Source organism: Mauremys mutica, chromosome 5, assembly GCF_020497125.1.
Source record: "Mauremys mutica isolate MM-2020 ecotype Southern chromosome 5, ASM2049712v1, whole genome shotgun sequence".
Classification (NCBI taxonomy): domain Eukaryota; kingdom Metazoa; phylum Chordata; order Testudines; family Geoemydidae; genus Mauremys; species Mauremys mutica.
Genome location: NC_059076.1, coordinates 124620844 through 124640127, shown reverse-complemented (window position 1 = coordinate 124640127; position 19284 = coordinate 124620844). Strand labels below are relative to the sequence as shown.

General features: G+C 40.4%; 1 protein-coding gene across 2 annotated transcripts in view; it reads right to left on the bottom strand.

Annotated features, from left to right (window-relative positions):
- Positions 1-19284, bottom strand: part of MXD4 (MAX dimerization protein 4) — a 46478-nt gene that overhangs the window by 5859 nt on the left and 21335 nt on the right. For both annotated transcript variants that reach the window (XM_045017378.1, XM_045017377.1), the window contains exon 4: positions 3918-4032. In XM_045017378.1, coding sequence (XP_044873313.1) covers positions 3918-4032 — 115 coding nt within the window. The remainder of the gene's footprint in view (positions 1-3917; positions 4033-19284) is intronic.

Sequence of the window (19284 nt, the reverse complement as noted above, 5' to 3'; positions counted from 1 at the left end):
CAAAATTTCCCTTATAGTTTTAATAAGAGAAGTTACTGATCAGTTAATACTCAAAGCAAAAACAAAAGAAAAACACCCCCAACATTTGTGCCATGTTGCTTCTATAGATGGCTACATTATTAATATCAATTATTTTCTCAGATTTTGACTGAGCCTTTTTGTCAAGTCACCTAAGATCATTTATGGAGGAAAAAATGGAAGTTGATGCTACACTAAGTTGGAAGTAATCTGGGATCATACGCAAAAAATATCCACAAATCAAGACCTTGTACATGTAATATATTTTCCTCAGAGACCAACTCCATTAACAATCAAAAATACATTTTTTTTTTGCTAGTTGCTCCAGAATGATGCAGGAATTAGCAGTAAGGGAATCTATAGCAAACTCCCACTTTTGCTGCCTTCACATGATTACTTAGATTCAAGAGACTTATTAGGAAGGACCATGGCTGCTGGAACGACTCTTCGCTCACCATATGAATTTGTTTATGCCTGATTTTCTAGACCAGAGTGCTTCGTGAAAGTGTGGAGCAAACAGCAGGTTGCCGTCCTGAATGATTCCAAAGATCCTGCTGTTTCAGAGTAGCCATCATAAAATAGACGTATTGACCTTTTGAAGGAAGGAATAATGTGCACTGTTGATCTTCGGACATTTGCCTCACATTAAGACTTGTCCAAGGCCAGGCACCATTTGTGTATATATGTATTATACATAGATAAACACAACATTCCAATTGGAAAAGAGATTAGTCCACCTACACTTACTGATTTATCAAACTACCTGAGCCCAACTGATCAGATTTCCTTATTCTCCAGCTGCTACTTATCTGACACAAACTTTGACATTAACTCTTGATTCAGAGTCAGACTGAAAACTCTGTCCAGTACTTCAGTGCAAATATCAGTCTGTTGGGGAAAGGGAAGGGAATGTTCAAAATCTACTGAAGTGACACTGCCATTTTAGCAATAGTGAAGGAAGACAGGCACTAGTGTCAGAAAAGTAGTGCTCTACACCTGCTGGAGAGAAGCAATCCAGTGGCAATTCAAGAAGAATAGGTTCAGTTTAATTCTTTAAAAAGAAAAACTATTCACTTTCCAAAAATTGGAGATTAATCGTAATGTTCAGAGTGGTCAAGGAACAAAGCAAGCAAAGGGCATTTATTCCTAGCTTTACTGGCATTTACATGATGTTTCCGTGGTTAATCACATAAATTTGTCACTATTCAAAGCAAATCGTAGTTCTGCATTCTGTAGTACAAAGGCCCAATACAGGTAGTATCACTTGCAGACCAGAACAAAAAGAGCATTCACAGCCTTTCATTTACTTTAATCTAAACTATGAGAGGCCTGATTCTCAGCTGATATAAACTGGTGTAGCTACAATGATTTATACCAGCTGAGGATCTCCCTAATATATTTATTACTAACAAAGATGACTTTGCTTAACTTCATCTACAATATTTGACAAGAACTATATGTTCCACTCCTGTTAGCTGCATAATTAATACAATGCTGTATGACAGCAGGCTTCTTCCATCATATTTTAAATTTTTTACTATAAAGTATTATATTCCCTTTAACGCTTTTCTTATTACACAGTGAACTTTGCTGTAACTTTAGAATGAATCAACTGAATGACTACAATACTGGACACAAAAACAAGTTTTTTTAAAGTAATTTTTGTTATACTCAATTAGTACATCAGATAAAAAATATTTTGAAAGCAGGAGCCATCTTTCAGTTTCTTTTTAATGACTGTCAAGCACTAGAAGATCAAATCGTCAAGGTAGAGGGCACATAGTATTACTAATAGCAATCAGCTTTTCCCCTCCATCAGTTTTGGTTGTCTTTTACATTAACAGCAGTGCAGTAGCATACCAGCCTGCCCCCAGCCTTTCAAAAAATCAGAGAATAGCCATTATTGACTTGTGCATTATGGTTATAAGGCAGAGTATAAACCAGTAGAGACTGAGCAGAAATCAACATTTTATATGCTTGGGACTGCACGGTCATTTTTAAAGTGTTGCCTCAGATGAAACAATACTTAATCCAGAGGTTGAAGCATTTGTAGTAGAAAGAGGGCCTGAGACATAAGGCCTTGTATCAAAGGCCTGGTCTGAGACCTGGGCTAAAGTAGGGGTCAAAGCTTTGCTGCTATAAATATGGTTGCCAACTTTCAAATTGTACAAAACCAAACACCCTTGCCCCACCCCTTCGCTAAAGCCCCACCCCCCACTCACCCTCCATCCATCGCTCGCTCTCCCCCACCTTCACTCAGTTTCACAGGGCTGGGGCAAGGGGCTGGGGTGCGGGAGGGGGTGAGTGCCCTGGCTGGGGAGTGCGGGCTTTGGGGTGAGGCCAGAAATGAGGGGTTCCGGATGCGGGAGGGGGCTCTGGACTGGGGAAGAGGGTTGGGGTGGAAGCTCCAGCTGGGAGTGTTGGCTCTGAGGTGGGGCCAGGGCCGAGGGGTTTGGCGTGTGGGAGGAGGCTCAGGGTTGGGGTGAGGGCTCCGGGAGGGAGTTTGGGTGTGGGAGGGGGCTCAGGGCTGGGGTAGGGGGTTGGGATGCGGGGGGGGGATGCGGGCTCTGGGAAGGGGCTGGAGTAGGGGTGTGGGTGCAGGGTCTGGGAAGGAGTTAGAGTGTGGGAGGGGGTTCCGGCCTGGGGCAAGGAGTTCATGGTATGGGCTCTTGCCGGGTGGTGCTTACCTCAGGCAGCTCCTGGTTGGCAGCACAGCGGGGTAAGGCAGGCTCCCTGCCTGCCCTGGCTCTGCGCTGCTAGAAGCAGCCGGCATGTCCAGCCCCTAGGCGGAGGCGTGGCCCAATGGCTCTGCACATTGTGCGCTGCCCGCACCTGCAAGCACCACCCCCGCAGCTCCCACTGGCCACAGTTCCCGGTCAATGGGAGCTGCAGAGCCAGCACTCAAGGCGGGGGCAGTGCACGGAGCCTCCCTGGCCGCCCCTGCACCTAGGGGCCGCAGGGACACACCAGCCCCTTCTGGGAGCTGCGCGGAGCCAGGGCAGGCAGGAGTCTGCCTTAGCCCTGCTGCGCCGCCGACCTGACTTTTCATGGCCCAGTCAGCAGTGCTGGCCGGAGCCACCAGGGTCCCTTTTCGACCGGGCATTCCGGTCAAAAATCAGACGCCTTGCAAACCTAGATATAAAGCAAAGTTAAGTTGTGAGCAAGAGGCAGGCCTTGCTCACAGAATCTGGCAAGAATAGGGCTGATATTGCAGAAGCATATATTCCTAAGTAGCACTGGGTACAAGAATATATATGCAAACACAGTCCAAAAGGTAGTACCAAAGATAACAGGAACACATTGACCCATCTTAAAGATAAGGTCATGATGACAGCATGATGGGTAGAGATATTTTGATTAAACCAATAAGTACAAAGCAATGGGTGGTACCCAAATCTGTCAGAGGGTGACACCTAGATGCACCACAGGAGCAATACATAACTTGTTTGTATTGGTGTAAAAAGAGGTTATCTCAGAGGGAGTGTCTTTGGCCAGCCGAGAGGGATAGTGGAAAGTCCCATCACTAACTGAGCTGCGTCCATTGTCACGGGCATACATGTTACAAGTACACTCAGTGCAAGTATAAGACACCAATACCGTGCTTCATCAATAATAAACCTGACCAAGTTCCTTCGCTACAAACTGTGGTTATTGGGCAGTTCAATCAAAGTGTGCTATCTTCGCTATATGTGCAGAGCTGGGACACCAGGCTGAAAGAACACACGCAGCCAAACATTGGACCACAGTGTTTAATAAAGACTTGGCCATAGGGAAGATCAGAAATAAATACTAATGTGGATTTACTGTTTAAAAAAAAAAAGTTCCTTTTCAACCAATACATATTCCTGAATGCTCTATTTTAGATAAAACAAAGTATGGATGGATATTTTTGTTTTTACCTTGATATGCATCTTGGCTCTTTTCAACAGACTTAGAGTGGTGTGTCTGGTGCTATCTGGCCCAAGAGGCACAAGCTGTTTTAGCTGCTCCAAATATAGCCGGAGTTTAGCCCGTCTGAAATTATTAAAAATGAAGAATGTTGTAGAAAAGTTACTCTGTGATAGCATATCCTGTATACAAACACCATCTGCTTGGCTGGATTTCTATATAGTAGTTGATTCAACAGCAATGGCTTCCTTTCCTCTCCCTTTGTCAAAGCTTCAGACCCCAAAACTTCAGGTCACTTGAAATAATAATAGCTGGCACTTCTGTAGTGCTTTTCAGATCTAGATCTCAAAGCAGTTTGCAAGTCTGAGTATGAATTATTATCCCCATTTTAGAGAGGGGGAAACAAAAACAGAGATGTGGATTAACTTGGCCAAGGCCACAAAGTGAGTCAGTGGCAGAGCCAGGAAGAGAAAACAGGCTCAATCCAACTGCTATTCATGTCAGAGTGAGTTTTTCAATTGACTTAAATGGGAATTGGATTGAGCACTATGTCTCCTGACTCCCATTCCTGTGCCCTATCTACTGGGAAAATATACCCCTCCAAAAAAAACTTGGCCATAGGGAAGATCAGAAATAAATACTAATGTGGATTTACTGTATGTATGTTTCATCATACATCAAGATGGTGTTTGCAGTAAAAACAAAAGGGGAAAATTAGGAGTTACAACTACGGCATATTCTGTCATGATTACTACAATATTCCTTCGTAAGTAGCACTTCTAGCTACTACAATTTGCCTCCTACATTAAACAACACCCAATCTAGCAGTAAAAAGAAAGATGATAAACATCTATAAACTGGTATTCTGTGTGTGTGTGTTTAAAGCATTCTGTGTTTTCTTTCACCAACTGGCTAGCAGTAGACACACAAAATAGTTTGTGAAATATTTTTACCTTAGAACCCTAAAACAAAGCAAGTGATAAAACAAAACATTCCAAGAGTATATTTCTGCATTTAAAAAAATAAATACTTCCTACTTTTTTGTACATACAACTGAACAAGAAGCAATATGAAGTTCCCATTTGTCTTTACAATGATTACTTAAGCAATGTTTGTAATCTTGTGCCCTTTTCTGTCAATCTTATCTCAGTGAGAAATTAAAATCAGCATTCTTCATATGCATTTGCATGAATGGGCCTTTTTAACATCAGATAAGATTAGTCTTAATAGACTGATGATCCTAAAACTGCGTAAGACCCCCAGAAGCAGTAATAATAATTAATAAAGAAAATTACAAATATGCCATAAATAATCATTATCTGCAAAGATATAACTTTTCATTTCAATTCTGCTACATGCTGCAGTACATCAAAGAATTTTAGCATGGTAATTATTGACTTCTGAACAAAAATTGCTGACACTGCTTTTTTATTACTATTTAGAACAAGTGTTCAGCATCAACATTTAACAGAGTCTAAGACAATTTATTAATGCATGAAAGGCCATGTAATTTGCAAAAGACAGAAGACAAACAAATGTAGACAATTTTTTTAACTTTTTATGACAGATCAACTATTAAAATACAGATATGTTTTGCAATTTATGTCTATAGTGCTGCATGTCTGACTACATATATCACACTCGTTAGTTAATCTCTATGCAATCAATAAAAAGTAACATAACATATCAATAATTAATACAGTAAGTGTGAATTAAAATGGCATAATTGTAAAAAGTGCTAATATGAGATCATTTTTCCTCCTTCAGCCAATCGGGAAAGGAGAACACTGTTGAAAAATGTGATGTTTTTGGAGAAAGATCACCACAAGACTTCCTGTCTGTTCATGGGGTCTTGTGTTTAAATACAAGGCTTTGCATTCGTAATCTAAACTTTAAAAATGGGAAAAGATCCCATGAATAGGGCCATGTTCAACACCTAGAAACTAAACATGAGCAGCCTATTGCACAGGAATACTTAAGCAGCTTGCAGAGTCATGGCCCGGATTCTGATCTTTAACCAGATCTGAAAGGTTAAATAACATTATTAGAATCTACAAATGCAGAAACTTTCAACCCGGGAGATTTATTATCTATACATCTGTAACCTCTAAAAGGTGTCTGGGGGTTTTGTTTTGTTTTTTGAATTAACAGTTTGCTTCTTGGATGAAACTAGGGGAAACATTTTCAAAAGGGAAATTTTCTAAATGTGCACACAATCATTTGTGTGTACAAGTAGCAGACTTTAGATGCAGCAGCAGGATTTTTGCACATACATCAGGAGAGTGGAGATTAAGGAAGAAGCAGCAATGAAGCGGATGAGAATAGAACACAAAGTGGTGCAGTAAAAAGTTAAATAAACTGTACTATAGCAATCAATAGATTAAGAACAGCTAAATTATGTAGAAATATACAGGACCGTTAATAAATGGGATTTGTATTGTTAATCCAGAAAAAACTCATAAAATATGCATCCTTCTTACTAAGCTTGCTTGCTCTCTGAGTGCTCAGAGACATGTCTGCTGACTTTAGTGACAAATAAGGTTTTACAACTCTTCAGCCTGGAGAACTTTAAAACAAATAGAAATTAAACACACACAGATTCCAGTGGAAATAGTTTTATCTATTTATTTATTTGTAAAGCATCTATTCCTCTGTATCATATGCAACTCAGAGATTGCAGCATTTGTGCATAGTAACCAGAAAGAGAAACTGACTAGACTATTTTAACTGATCACAGTGAGAAAAATACAAAAAGACAAATGACCTTAACAGTGATTAAGTATAGGAGTACTTATAGAAACTAACATGTATTTGAGCATAAGCTTTTGTGGGCTACAGCTAGGGTGACCAGATGTCCCGATTTTATAGGGACAGTCCCAATTTTTGGGTCTTTTTCTTATATAGGCTCCTATTACCCTCCACCCCCGTCCCGATTTTTCACACTTGCTGTCTGGTCACCCTAGCTACAGCCCACTTAATCGTCTGCATGCAGTGGAAAATACAGTAGGAAGATCTCTCTCTCTCTCTCTCTCTATATATATATATGCATGCACAGAGAACATGAAACAATGGGTGTTACCATATACACTCTAATGAGAGTGATCAGTTAAGGTGAGCTATTACCAGCAGGGGAGAAAAAAAACTTTTTGTAGTGGTAATCAAAATGGTCCCTTTGCAGCAGTTGACGTGAAGTTGTGAGGAACAGTGTGGGGGAATAAACATGGGGAAATAGTTTTACTTTGTGTAATGACCCATCCACTCCTTGTCTTTATTTAAGCCTAATTTAATGGTGTCCCATTCAGCAGTCTCTCGTTGGAGTCTGTTTTTGAAGTTTTTTTGTTGTAATATTGCGACTTTTAGGTCTGTAATCGAGTGATCAGGGAGACTGAATCAATCATAGAATCACAGAATATCAGGGTTGGAAGGGACCTCAGGAGGTCATCTAGTCCAACCCCCTGCTCAAAGCCGGACCAATCCCCGGTCAGATTTTTACCCCAGTTCCCTAAATGGCCCCCTCAAGGATTGAACTCACAACCCTGGGCTTAGCAGGCCAATGCTCAAACCACTGAGCTACTGGTTTTTTAATGTTATAATTCTTGACGTCTGATTTGTGTCCATTTATTCTTTTATGTGGAGACTGTCCAGTTTGGCCAATGTACCTGGCAGAGGGGCATTGCTGGCACGATGGCATATATCACATAGGTAGATGTGCAGGTGAACGAGCCTCTGATATTGTGGCTGATGTGATTAGGTCCTATGATGGTGTCCCCTGAATAGATATGGGGACAGAGTTAGCACCGGGCTTTGTTGCAAGGCTAGGTTCCTGGGTTAGTGTTTTTGTTATGTGGTCTGTGGTTGCTGGTGAGAATTTGCTTCAGGATGGGGGGCTGTCTGTAAGCAAGGACTGACCTATCTCCCACACTCCCTGTGAGAGTGACCCCAAGTCTGAAAAGGCCAAGTGTACATGGCTTTTCAATATCTATGTTATGAACAGCTCTACCTTTTCAATCACCTGATCAAGGAACATCAGTTGAAGAATTATGTAAATCCATACTATGGATGGCTTTTCATGTAATTCAGCCATAAATGTTTCACATACAAATCTGAATACACACTGTGTGTGCATATGACGAAGGACAAATATACTACCTATTGTCATGTGAACAAGGTTCATGCAAACATCGGGTTTAGATAATTGCAATGAAACAGATTGTTCTTACCAAGTGTCAGAACTGACAAAAACAATTATTAAATTAAATCCCAGGTTTCGTAAAAATACGACACAAAGAACTCCAAACACTATTCAGCCAGCAATTTGGTTATTTATATGCACTGACAGCATTATTAGGAAAAATTTCCAATCTTTTAAAAAACTGGCTCAGCTAAATCAACTTCAAAATCAGGTTACAGCAACAGTGTACACCTAGTTTTAAGTAGTTTGTGGTGGCCTGAGCTGTTTTTACTAAACTTCTTTCAAGACCACTTCAACTTTTGAAACTGGTTCTGTCAAAATGGGTCAGGCCCTTTAGGCTGGGTCTACACCTGGGTTCTAACCAATTTTAAAATTGGTTTAACCGAACAAAGTTTTGTAAGTGTTTAGTAAATTCTCCCAGTGTACATGGGCCCAAAATCTAAAAAACCTGTCTTTTTAGCACATCAAGCAGTAGGATATTAGACTAAGCAGAAAAGTCTTGTGTATGCTAGAGAAATCTGTGATTCCAAGAACTTGTTTTACCACTGGAATGCTGGTAAAACACTTCAGGTTTAAGAACTACTGTAGTTCCAACTGTTTCAGTCTGATCCATTTTAGTGCCAGTGTGAATGTGGACTAGCTGAAAAGGTTCAACTAGTCCTCCACTGTCCCGACATGGGCTTTTTGAAATGTCCCAAAATCTACTGCTTCTGGGAAATCTTCTGGGAACTGCGAGATACCTGTGGGACAGAGGAGGATTCAGAGTACATTGCAAACAAAATGGTTTAGAAGAGCAGTAATGAGGGCAAGAGACACATATTTGCAATGGGTTTTAAATTAAAGATTGGACACAATGAACCTTTTGTGCTTAAGCTAGTCCTAACCAACTGGTTCAATTTTCTAGTCCAGACAGAGCCTTAGAATGTACTCGAAGGACCAAATTCTGCCCTTGTTTGCCTGCAAAGCACCCATATGTTTTGGTACAGAAAAGTTTGCTTTAAAGAGGATGGAGTTATTGCAGACAATGTGGATAAACAAAACTCAAAATGTAGCTCTGGGAAACAATATTATACAACTACTGAACTCAGGATAATAGTACTGTATTTGTCAAGCTAATTCCAGTCCCTCCTCTTAGATATTAACCTATTTTTTCCACACTTAAACCCTGCCGCAATCCTATATAATGAAATGAGATTCACTAAGAGGGACTGTGTTACAACAATGTGAACTTGGTCACATTGAAAATATGTATTCTGTTCATTCCTTGTTAAATGTAACTTCATATAATTTTTTTAAAAATACAGGCCACCTTTAGAAATCATTCATGGAATGTTTACCCTGTAATGACTTATGGGCCAATCCTAAAGAGTTAAGTCAGTAGGAGTTTTACATGTTGCAGGATCAGGCCTTTTCTTCATTGAACCACTGTGCCTGGTCCAGGGGCGGCTCCAGGCACCAGCACGCCAAGCGGGTGCCTGGGGCGGCAAGCCAAGGGGGGCACTCTACCGGTTGCCGCGAGGGCGGCAGGCAGCATGCCTGTGGAGGGTCCGCTGGTCCCGCAGCTTTGGCGGACGTCCCGCCGGCGTGCCACGGAATCCGCGGGACCGGGGACCTCCAGCAGGCAAGCCGCCGAAGGCAGCCTGCCTGCTGTGCTTGGGGCGGCAGAATACCTAGAGCCGCCCCTGGCCTGGTCCTGCAGTTAACATCTTTTTAATTAATACAGTTATCGTTCTGTATAGCAACTAATATTTTATACCTGGTCACACTGTATGTATTGTGCTAAGGGTTTTGCTGTACATTGCTTTAGAGTGTGTGTGTGTGTGTGTGTGTGTGTGCGTGCGCGCTTTAGTGTGTGTGTGTGTGTGTGTGTTTGTTTTACTAGCTGCCTAAAAATAGGCATGTGCTCAAGGGCACTGATGAATGAGGACCTTAATCCCTATTAAATTCTATAATACTTTTCCTTAAAGGAGAGGTTTCAAATATATCCTATTTATGGCTCTAATGATATTTTTACAGGCTAATTAAAGTTATTTTGTGCCTATGAAAATATAAAATTATCTTTGTTTAAAATAGTCTGTAAGTAAAAGGAAAGCATCAATCAATGCTAATAAGAAATGTTTCTAGAGAAACCAACTCAGTTGTGGCCTAGACACAATTTAAAAGTAGATTAAATGCAATGTAAGACTGTACGAAATGTGCATTTCAAAGCATGACATGCTACTTTTTCCATATTTATCCAGCCATAAAGAGTCCAGGCCCCAGTCAGAAAGAGTCCTGATTTTTATTTTTTGCCCTCTCAATAAATATTTCCAACAAAGAATAATATTTTACAGTGAATCCCAAGTCTAACTCACATTTCACAATATGCTTCAGCTATATCGCAATTTTGCTTTAATGAAGAAAAACTCTTAGTACTAAGGCACTGTACCATGGCAAGGCACCCAGTGTGCTGCACTTAAACATTCTGATCGCTATGGGATGAGTGAAATAGTTGCTTACAGTCTAGTGCCTTAGAGCGAAAAACTGAACATTCAGTAAAAAGAACAGGAGTACTTGTGGCACCTTAAAGACTAACAAATTTATTTTAGCATGAACTTTCGTGAGCTGCAGCTCACTTCACGGCTGCTACTCTGAAACCTGAACATTCAGTAGTGTTCTCTATCTATAGCAGACCTCCGTGCTTCTATTGTGCAAGCAACAACAACAAAAAGATAGATATAGCACATTTTATGGTAGAGGTACCGTTTTTTGCTTACTAAGGCCTCAATTCTGCAAGTTGTTCTGTGTGCATGGAGTATAAGTCAAAGTCCCTAGAAATCGAAGGGGTCTTTCCATTGACTTCAAAGGGCTTTGGATCAGGCCTTAAATACACACACAAGACCTTCTGCAGCAAGGTCTGTGGAGTGTGTGTTACTCTGGCACAGCACACAGGAAAAACTGTAGCTGCTTAATTTAATTTAAAAAGGTGGACTGTAGTGAATTAGCTCTGAAAGTCAGTCATACAATCCGTGCAGTAGCCCCTGTGTTATTTACTTTAATAGTAGTATTAATTTCATTCTCTCCCTACATTTTCAGTGTTCTACAGCAGATCTCTACATTGTCCATGCTTCTACATGGCTGAAGCTATCTGGAAAGAAGCTGAAGGTTTTTGCAGCTGGATAAGGATGAGTTGGGGCTTTTGTATTTGGAAAGGTATAGGAGGTGGCTTGGGTTTGAGGCATAAGCACATAGAAGACTTATCCAGCCAAAAACGATCAACAATGAAAGACTTAACAATATTGACATTAAAATTACACCTCTACCCCGATATAACGCAACCCAAAACAACATGAATTCAGATATAACAGGTAAAGCAGCGCTCCGGGGGGGACGGGGCTGCGCACTCCGGCGGATCAAAGCAAGTTCGATATAACGCGGTTTCACCTATAACACAGTAAGATTTTTTGGCTCCTGAGGACAGCATTATATCGGGATAGAGGTGTATCTTTTAGCTTCAGTGTATACACCCCACTTGAAATGAGTGGTGCTGTTCACATCTATAGAGCTAATGTTTCAGGCTGTCTGCAGACTCAGGAACACAACCCTGCATCAGTTCATGCTTGGTTCACATTTTCAAGCTTTTCGTCACACCCAGACAACTAGAAATTTGTTTTTTCTTAAAAACAAAAGCTTTTAGCTTGGAGCACAATTCTGCAGCAAGGGGTGGATTCAGTGGCAAATTCTGCAGCCACAGCCTCATGTAAAATAAAAAGTGCTGATAAAACTGCATCACTGAACCAGAACTACCTCTGGGATTTGGGGGCACCAACAAACCATGGTCAGTAATGGGATGGAGAAAGGGAAGAGAAGAAATTTTGGCCACCGACACCAGGGCAGACCTCTACTTGTTAAAAAAGGCAATGGACCACAAAGAACATAGACCAGTTTTTTTATTGTATTTTTAAAAACAATCTCATCCAAAGACCAATATATCATTAACTAACTGGTAATTGATTCATCTACCTTTAGAAGGATGAAAGTCTAAACAGGCTATGCCAAGACAATATTGTTGTATGAAAGAAACAACGCTTTTACAACAGCTTTTGTAGTAAGGTACTCTTCTGTTTAATAAAATGATCAAAGCTTGAAATATCCACTTGTTCATTTGGTGAGCAGAAAGCTTTTCCTGGTGAGTGTGTGTGTTTCACTGGAGAGGAGAGGGGTGTAAGCCATCAATTTCTACAGAATTTTAAGTTTTGGGGTGTAGTTTCCTTAGTTCTCTACTCCTTGTGATTGCAAAGATAACATTCTAGTATGAACAGAAACAGTATGGAATTTCTGAGTTTTCAGACTGCTCCAATGTTTACCGCTGCACACTACTGGTATTAGTTATGTGAGTTTCACGGTGCTTTTGCTCAAGAAAGCTTTGAGCAAAAGTAGAGATGGGTCACTGGAGCTAACCATGTAGGAGGATGACTCAAAAATGGAAACCGTAGGAAGGGATAGCGTAGAACCTTATCCATTCTCTGAATTCTTACCAGGGACCACACTGGTGAAACCCTGTCATTATTAGCTTTAATAGGTTTAGTTTACTAAAAAGTAGGCAACTAGTATTTTTTTCAAGCCTGAATAAACAAGAACAACCATATATACCATGCAGTTGATTGGTTGGTTGTAATGTAACCTCATTCTCCACCTGCCTAATTAAATTACATTATTGTCAAAGTTTGCATACTAGCTATGAAGTAGAACAAGAAGATTGATGACTTGGGAACCTATACCTGTACCACAAAAACCTCTTGCAGAAGACAAAGAAAAGACTGGCTACCGATTACATTCAGTCTCCTGTGTATTTATCCTTTTTAAGAATGGTGACATCTGGTTTAGATCACTGTATACAAATTTACATTCCATCGTATTCAGTGCATACTTCAGCTCACACAAAATGGGATTACATTAAATACTACCTATCCTGGGCCCAGGTTCAAAACTTTGACTTGGGCCTTTTTCCTTCTGAAGTTTGAGGCTTGTCCAGGCTATAGAAGAATATTTGTGTGACACCAGAAACTATTTCTACATCTTTTAGCAAACATAAATACGGGGAAATATCTGTAATACCACAAATGTATAAATTCTTGGCCAGCTCTGCAAGTTGGCACCAGCATCCAGAAAGCTGGGCTTGGAGCAAGTTGGAGACAGGTGAACACAGGCTGCATTGTGCAAGGGATGCACTTGACTCATTAGAGAGAGAGTGCCTGGCAGAAAGTCTCTACAGCATTTTTCTCACAATCAGTTCACAGATGAGTACCACTGATGGCTGCCCTTTAGAGACAAAAAAGGATAGTCACTCCACCGTGTTTCCTAAAGAACAGTGAAGTGCTGACACAGCAGCAAACCAGGAGAAAAAGAATTGGAGCAATATGATAAAAGGGGCAGAGCAGCCCCAGGGAATTCCCTAACACAGGGCTGCATATGCCAGAATACCGGCATATTAGAGAGACAAGATGGGTGAAGTACTATCTTTTATTGGACCAACTTCTGTTGGCGAGAGACACAACCTTTGGAGCTACACAGAGCTCTGGGAAACGTAGTCAAGAGTATCACAGCTAAATACAAGAATGAACAGATGGTTTAGTATAAGTAGTTAGAATATGTGCTAAGGGACCATTCAAGGTGAAGTGGCTCATTAAAACCCCTGTAGTCATAGGACCGAAAAAGGGGGTTAGTGCGTTTATAGACTGTTGTAATAAGCCATAATTCCAGTGTTTTTATTAAGACCATGATTTTTAGGGTCTAGCTCACATGCTCATATTTTGAAAGTGTTGTGCAGGTTTCCTTTAAGGATGAGGACTGAGAGGTTAGATATAGAGTGATGGTTTTATGAAAAGTGTTCACCCCACACGTCGTGGTGTTTTTATCTTTTATCATTTTCCTGTTGAGTTCATTTGAGAGAACAGTGATTGGTTTCACCCACATAATTGGTGTTGGGGAATTTAGTGCATTGGATGAGATGCACCACGTTGTGATAAGCACGTGTAGGACCCATGAATCTTGAAAGGTGTGTTGTGGGGGGTGTTGATCATTGTAGCAGTGGAGATATGTCTGCAGGTTTTGTATCTATTTTGGTAGGGTCTGGTGCTGCTTTGAGTTGATATGTCTTGACCTGCAGGGAGCTTGCTTTTGATGATGAGCTTGGAAAGGCTGGGGGTGTGCGTGTTTGAATCCAAAAGAGGGGATGCAGGAAAGACTTCTTTCAGGATGGGGTCCCCACTGATTATATGGGTTGTAGTTATTTGATGACACTCCGTATGGGTCCCAAAGGGGGGTGGTAGGTGAAAACTAGGGGTATAGAGGCATGTCAGGACCAAGCAGGAATGACTAGAGTACTGCCATAAGTTAGAGGCAGTTGCTAAGACTGTGGTAAATTAAAGCAGGCTCTGAGCGCTCCAATGACCTTCAGAGCAACCTAGAGTATGGAAGGCATAAAAGTGGCTTGAAGCTATCTTTGTCCCCCCATCTCAGCGCTGCACCTTTACCCTACTGACACTAGTACGGAGTGCCATCTTGATTATACACTGAATTTTAGGTTCCAATTTGAACTGTAGTGCAATACTCATTCCATTTGTGGTTTTGCCCTTCTGGGCAGCAACTAAGAATCAACTCAGTTTTGCCTATATAAATCTGTTTTCATATAGTTTACTGCACACGCCTGGTTGAGAATCTGCAAGGTCTGACAACGCTGGTTCTGCTGCTGCTTGTACAAACCTTAGATCCTATCCCTTGAGCAAGGCTTGCATCCCTGCCCTGACAAAAGAATGATGTAGGGGAGATGGGGCTATAGGGAAATTGTGTATTTTTTCATCCTTTATGAGTTGTGTTGTTTTGTTTTTGCAGAAGAGGGTGAAGTGAGCCTAGATCTTTAGTTGTGTACCCATTTATCTTACAGCTGGAAACAAACCACCATTCTTTTGTTGTGGTGAATAACTGACATTAATTTTGAACGTTTGAGATGGTATATTAAATTTATCACCTGCATAAAAGGAAATTCTGTTTAAGATATTCCCTGTTTTCATCTCTTTTACTCCTCCCCCGTCCCCATACTGTTTGATATGGCTACGAGTGGCTCTACTGAAATAGTGAACAGAAGTAGGAAAGAGGCCAACCCTCGTATGTACCTCTTACGTATAAGGAATTTTGAGCAATAACTCCAACGACATTTAGTACAATGAAAAAATACAGCCGAATGAAAAAGGTGCATTTATACAGGATTTGTTGAGATTATTTCCTCTCCAATACACTAAAAAAATCCAATGGCATGCCTACATCCCGTGGCACCTATGTAATGCAGGTTGATAAACAGCAATGCCTCTTAGAGAACTATGCAGACTCTTGAAAATACACACACAAATATACATACATAAGCATACACAGCTGGGAACAGCATTTACAAAAATAAGTGTTAATAGGTTCATTTCTTCAAAGCTGTTTGTTTTTTTTTAAAGGCTCACTGCCACATCATACCCTTTCACTCACTCATTTTGCACACTAACATGCTGGAACTTTTTTCCCCATGTAACACAACTCCACAAATCCATCTGTTTTAATTTTGGTTTTATTCGTTTATTTGTTAAATTTGCAAAATAGAAAATCTCCAATCTTCATAAGTCAGTCTGGTGCCTAAGGAAATTGAGGGCCCAGTCCAACAAACCCTTGAGGGCAATGAGATTTCCATTGCAGGACGTATTTGTTCAGATGCTGGTACATTATAGGTTTAATTCCATTACTTTATAGATGCACACATCCTGGACGTGTCTTAAAACTCCAGGGCCTGATTCTGCCCTAAATACCACCATTGTAAATAATGAAGAACTCTACTAAAGGCAGTGTGTGGTTAAACTGGTTTTATATCAGCATAAGGGAGAACAGAATGACATCTCCATTCTTCTAGAAATTAACTTTATTATTTTAAACAATACTCCCCCTAGGGTGTGGGTTCAATCAACATGTACGCACACACACTGTGCATAATCAGGCCCAAGACACACTGTGGCTCAGCACACACAAGCTGTGTATTTATCGACTGACAACACACATCCTGGAGCAAGTCGCTGCTTACAAATCAGCTCATGGCTTGAAACCGGCTTTAATTATCAGTGTTTCCCCACATCAAAATGCTAAACAAGGACACTGTGTCTCTGGACTGTGGCCAAGAGGAAGGGATCTAGAAAAAAAGTGTAATGCTAGCAAATCTGAGCTGCAACACAGACTACATCGACTGCACCGTACAGGGCTCTCAGCAGGCATTTTAGGCTAAGAATGATAGAGGACTTTTTAAAAAAAAAATTAAAAAACTAAAAAGAAAAGACATTTTTGTAACACTCAATTTCCCTTAGCAGCTGGTATTGAGTTGATGGCAAGGGAGGCCAAGTTAGATATCGAGATTAACTAGGGACAGTATCCATAAATGCTGAAAACAATATCCTCTTTGCTTTATGACAAAACAAAGCTGTTGGGAGGTTCACATCCTGCTTTGCTAATCACCCAGAAGAAACAGTGATCAGTGGGTGAAGGCAATATATATCCATGTTAAATCCCTTCTCCCACCCACAATTAACTAGAGAACAGACAGATAAGTAGATAAGATAGATGCATGTGTGTTTTTACTGTTATCATGGCAAGAATATCCTTATTGCAAGTTAAATATTTAGGTGCCAAGTATTTACTTCTAAGAGCCATCCATATACCAGGCAAATGTCACAGACAAACAGGAATTCCACCAGGGATCGAGGGTAGGATACAGCTATGGCTGCTGTTGTAGCTCAGAGTCTTGTTTTCAAAGTTGGGTACCCAAAGGTAGGCATTTAATTCTATAGTTAGGCACCTAACTGAACAGCTGATTTTCTGAGGTAACAAGTGCCTTCAACTCTCATTGGCTTTTGTGGGAGTTGTGTGTGTGCCCAACATCTCTGAAAATCAGGCAACTTTTAATCAGGTGCCTGCTTCTAGGTACTCACACATGAAGATTAGGCCTCTGACTCACTTTATATAACTAACATTTTAGTTAATAGAAACAAATCATATTTGAGAGAAGAGTTTTTAAATGTCAAAAAACAGAAGGTTTTATTCAATGATATTTCTGTGTATGCCCAGATGAGCTTCTCTCTCTGCTGGAGCCATCCTACTCGTGATAATCCCTTCTCAGTACCTGATGTTTTAGCCATCGCCAGGTTTGAGTACATGGGGTCCAGATGTCCCAATCTTATAGGGACAGTCCCAATCTTATAGGGACAGTCCCAATATTGGGCGCTTATTACCCCCCGCCTTCTGTCCCGATTTTTCACACTTTCTGTCTGGTCACCGTAAATGGTGGGAACCTGAGTGTATACAAGCAGAGTAAATCCTAGAGCAGCTCTAGCTTTCTGCCTGTGTTTAGCGCTATGGAAGTCTTTAATATTTATAATGCTGGTGGCAGAATAGGGCAGTTGTGATGCTCCCCTGGAATGAAGAACATTTAGTGGATCTCTCTGCCAAACAATGACTGAGTAATGCCCATAGGAAGAACATAGAAGCTAAAAACCCTCCTCAGTGATGTGAACATATCCATGTCCTAAACCTCTCCTACACCACCTAAACCCCACCCGTCAAAACCTTTAGCTTCTGCAACATAATTAGGTGTTAATAGAGCACACAGTAAACTGAAAATGTAGGGGGACAAGAGTAAAATAAAGTGATCATAATAGCAATATATATAAGCACAAAGGACGCTACTGATTCTATTATTCATTTTCAAATTTAATGAAATAAAACCCTAAACTTTCATTTGTTTAATACTTCCCACAAACTGCTGTAGAATTCCTTGTCTCCCAACCTGGAGCACTGTTCTAAGACATTAAAAAGGTCGTAGAACAGTTTTTAAACTAACGGCTAGAGGAAAGCTGACAGGTGCGGAGGAGCAAGTGGTTCGGACATCCCTTACGGGAGGATCTATTACTAGAGAATCTCTATGTCCTTCCTAGTGAGGACAAGAGGATGGAAAATGATAAAATACAGGCAGGGTCTGATCAGAAACAGTCAAATAAAAAAAAAAGTTCCATTCAATTACATCATGTAATGGCAGACAGCTAAAAGGAGACAAGTTTTTAAAGTGCTTATACACCAATGCTAGAAGTCTAAATAATAAAATGGACCAACTAGAGTGCCTCATATTAAATGAGGATATTGATATAATAGGCATCACAAAAACTTGGTGGTATGAGGATAATCACTTGGACACAGTAATACCAGGGTACAAAATATATCAGAAGGACAGAACCGGTCGTGCTATGTGAAAGAAAGCATAGAATCAAATGAAACAAAAATCGTAAATGAATCAAACTGTACCATAGAATCTCTATGGATAGTAATTCCATGCTCTAATAATAAGAATATAGTGGTAGGGATATTACTGACCAGGATGGTGATAGTGACTCTGAAATGCTCAGGGAGATTAGAGAGGCTATTAAAATAAAAAACTCAATAATATATAAATAAAAACTCAAAATAATAATGGGAGATTTCAATTATCCCCATATGACTGGGTACGTCACCTCAGGACGGGATGCAGAGAAAGTTTCTTGACACCTTAAATGACTGCTTCTTGGAGCAGCTGGTTCTGGAACCCACCAGAGGAGAGAGAATTCTTGATTTTGTCCTAAGTAGAGCACAGGATCTGGTCCAAGAGGTGAATATAGCTGGACCACTTGGGTAATAGTGACCATAATATAATTAAATTTAATATCTCTGTGGCAGGAAAAACACCACAGCAGCCCAACACTATAGCATTTCATTTCAGAAAGGGGAACTACACAAAAAAATAAGGAGGTTAGTTAAACAGAAATTAAAGTGTACAGTGCCAAAAGTGAAATCTCTGCAAGCTGCGTGGAAACTTTTTAAAGACACCATAATAGAGGCTCAATTTAAATGTATATCCCAAATTAGAAAACATAGTAAGAGAACCAAAAAAGAGCCCCTATAGCTAAACAACAAAGTAAAAGAAGCAGTGAGAGGCAAAAAGGCACCCTTTAAAAAGTGGAAGTTAAATCCTAGTGAGGAAAATAGAAAGGAGCATAAACATTGGCAAATGAAGTGTAAAACTATAATTAGGAAGGCCAAAAAAAGAATTTGAGGAACAGTTAGCCAGAGACTCAAAAAGTAATAGCAAAAATTTT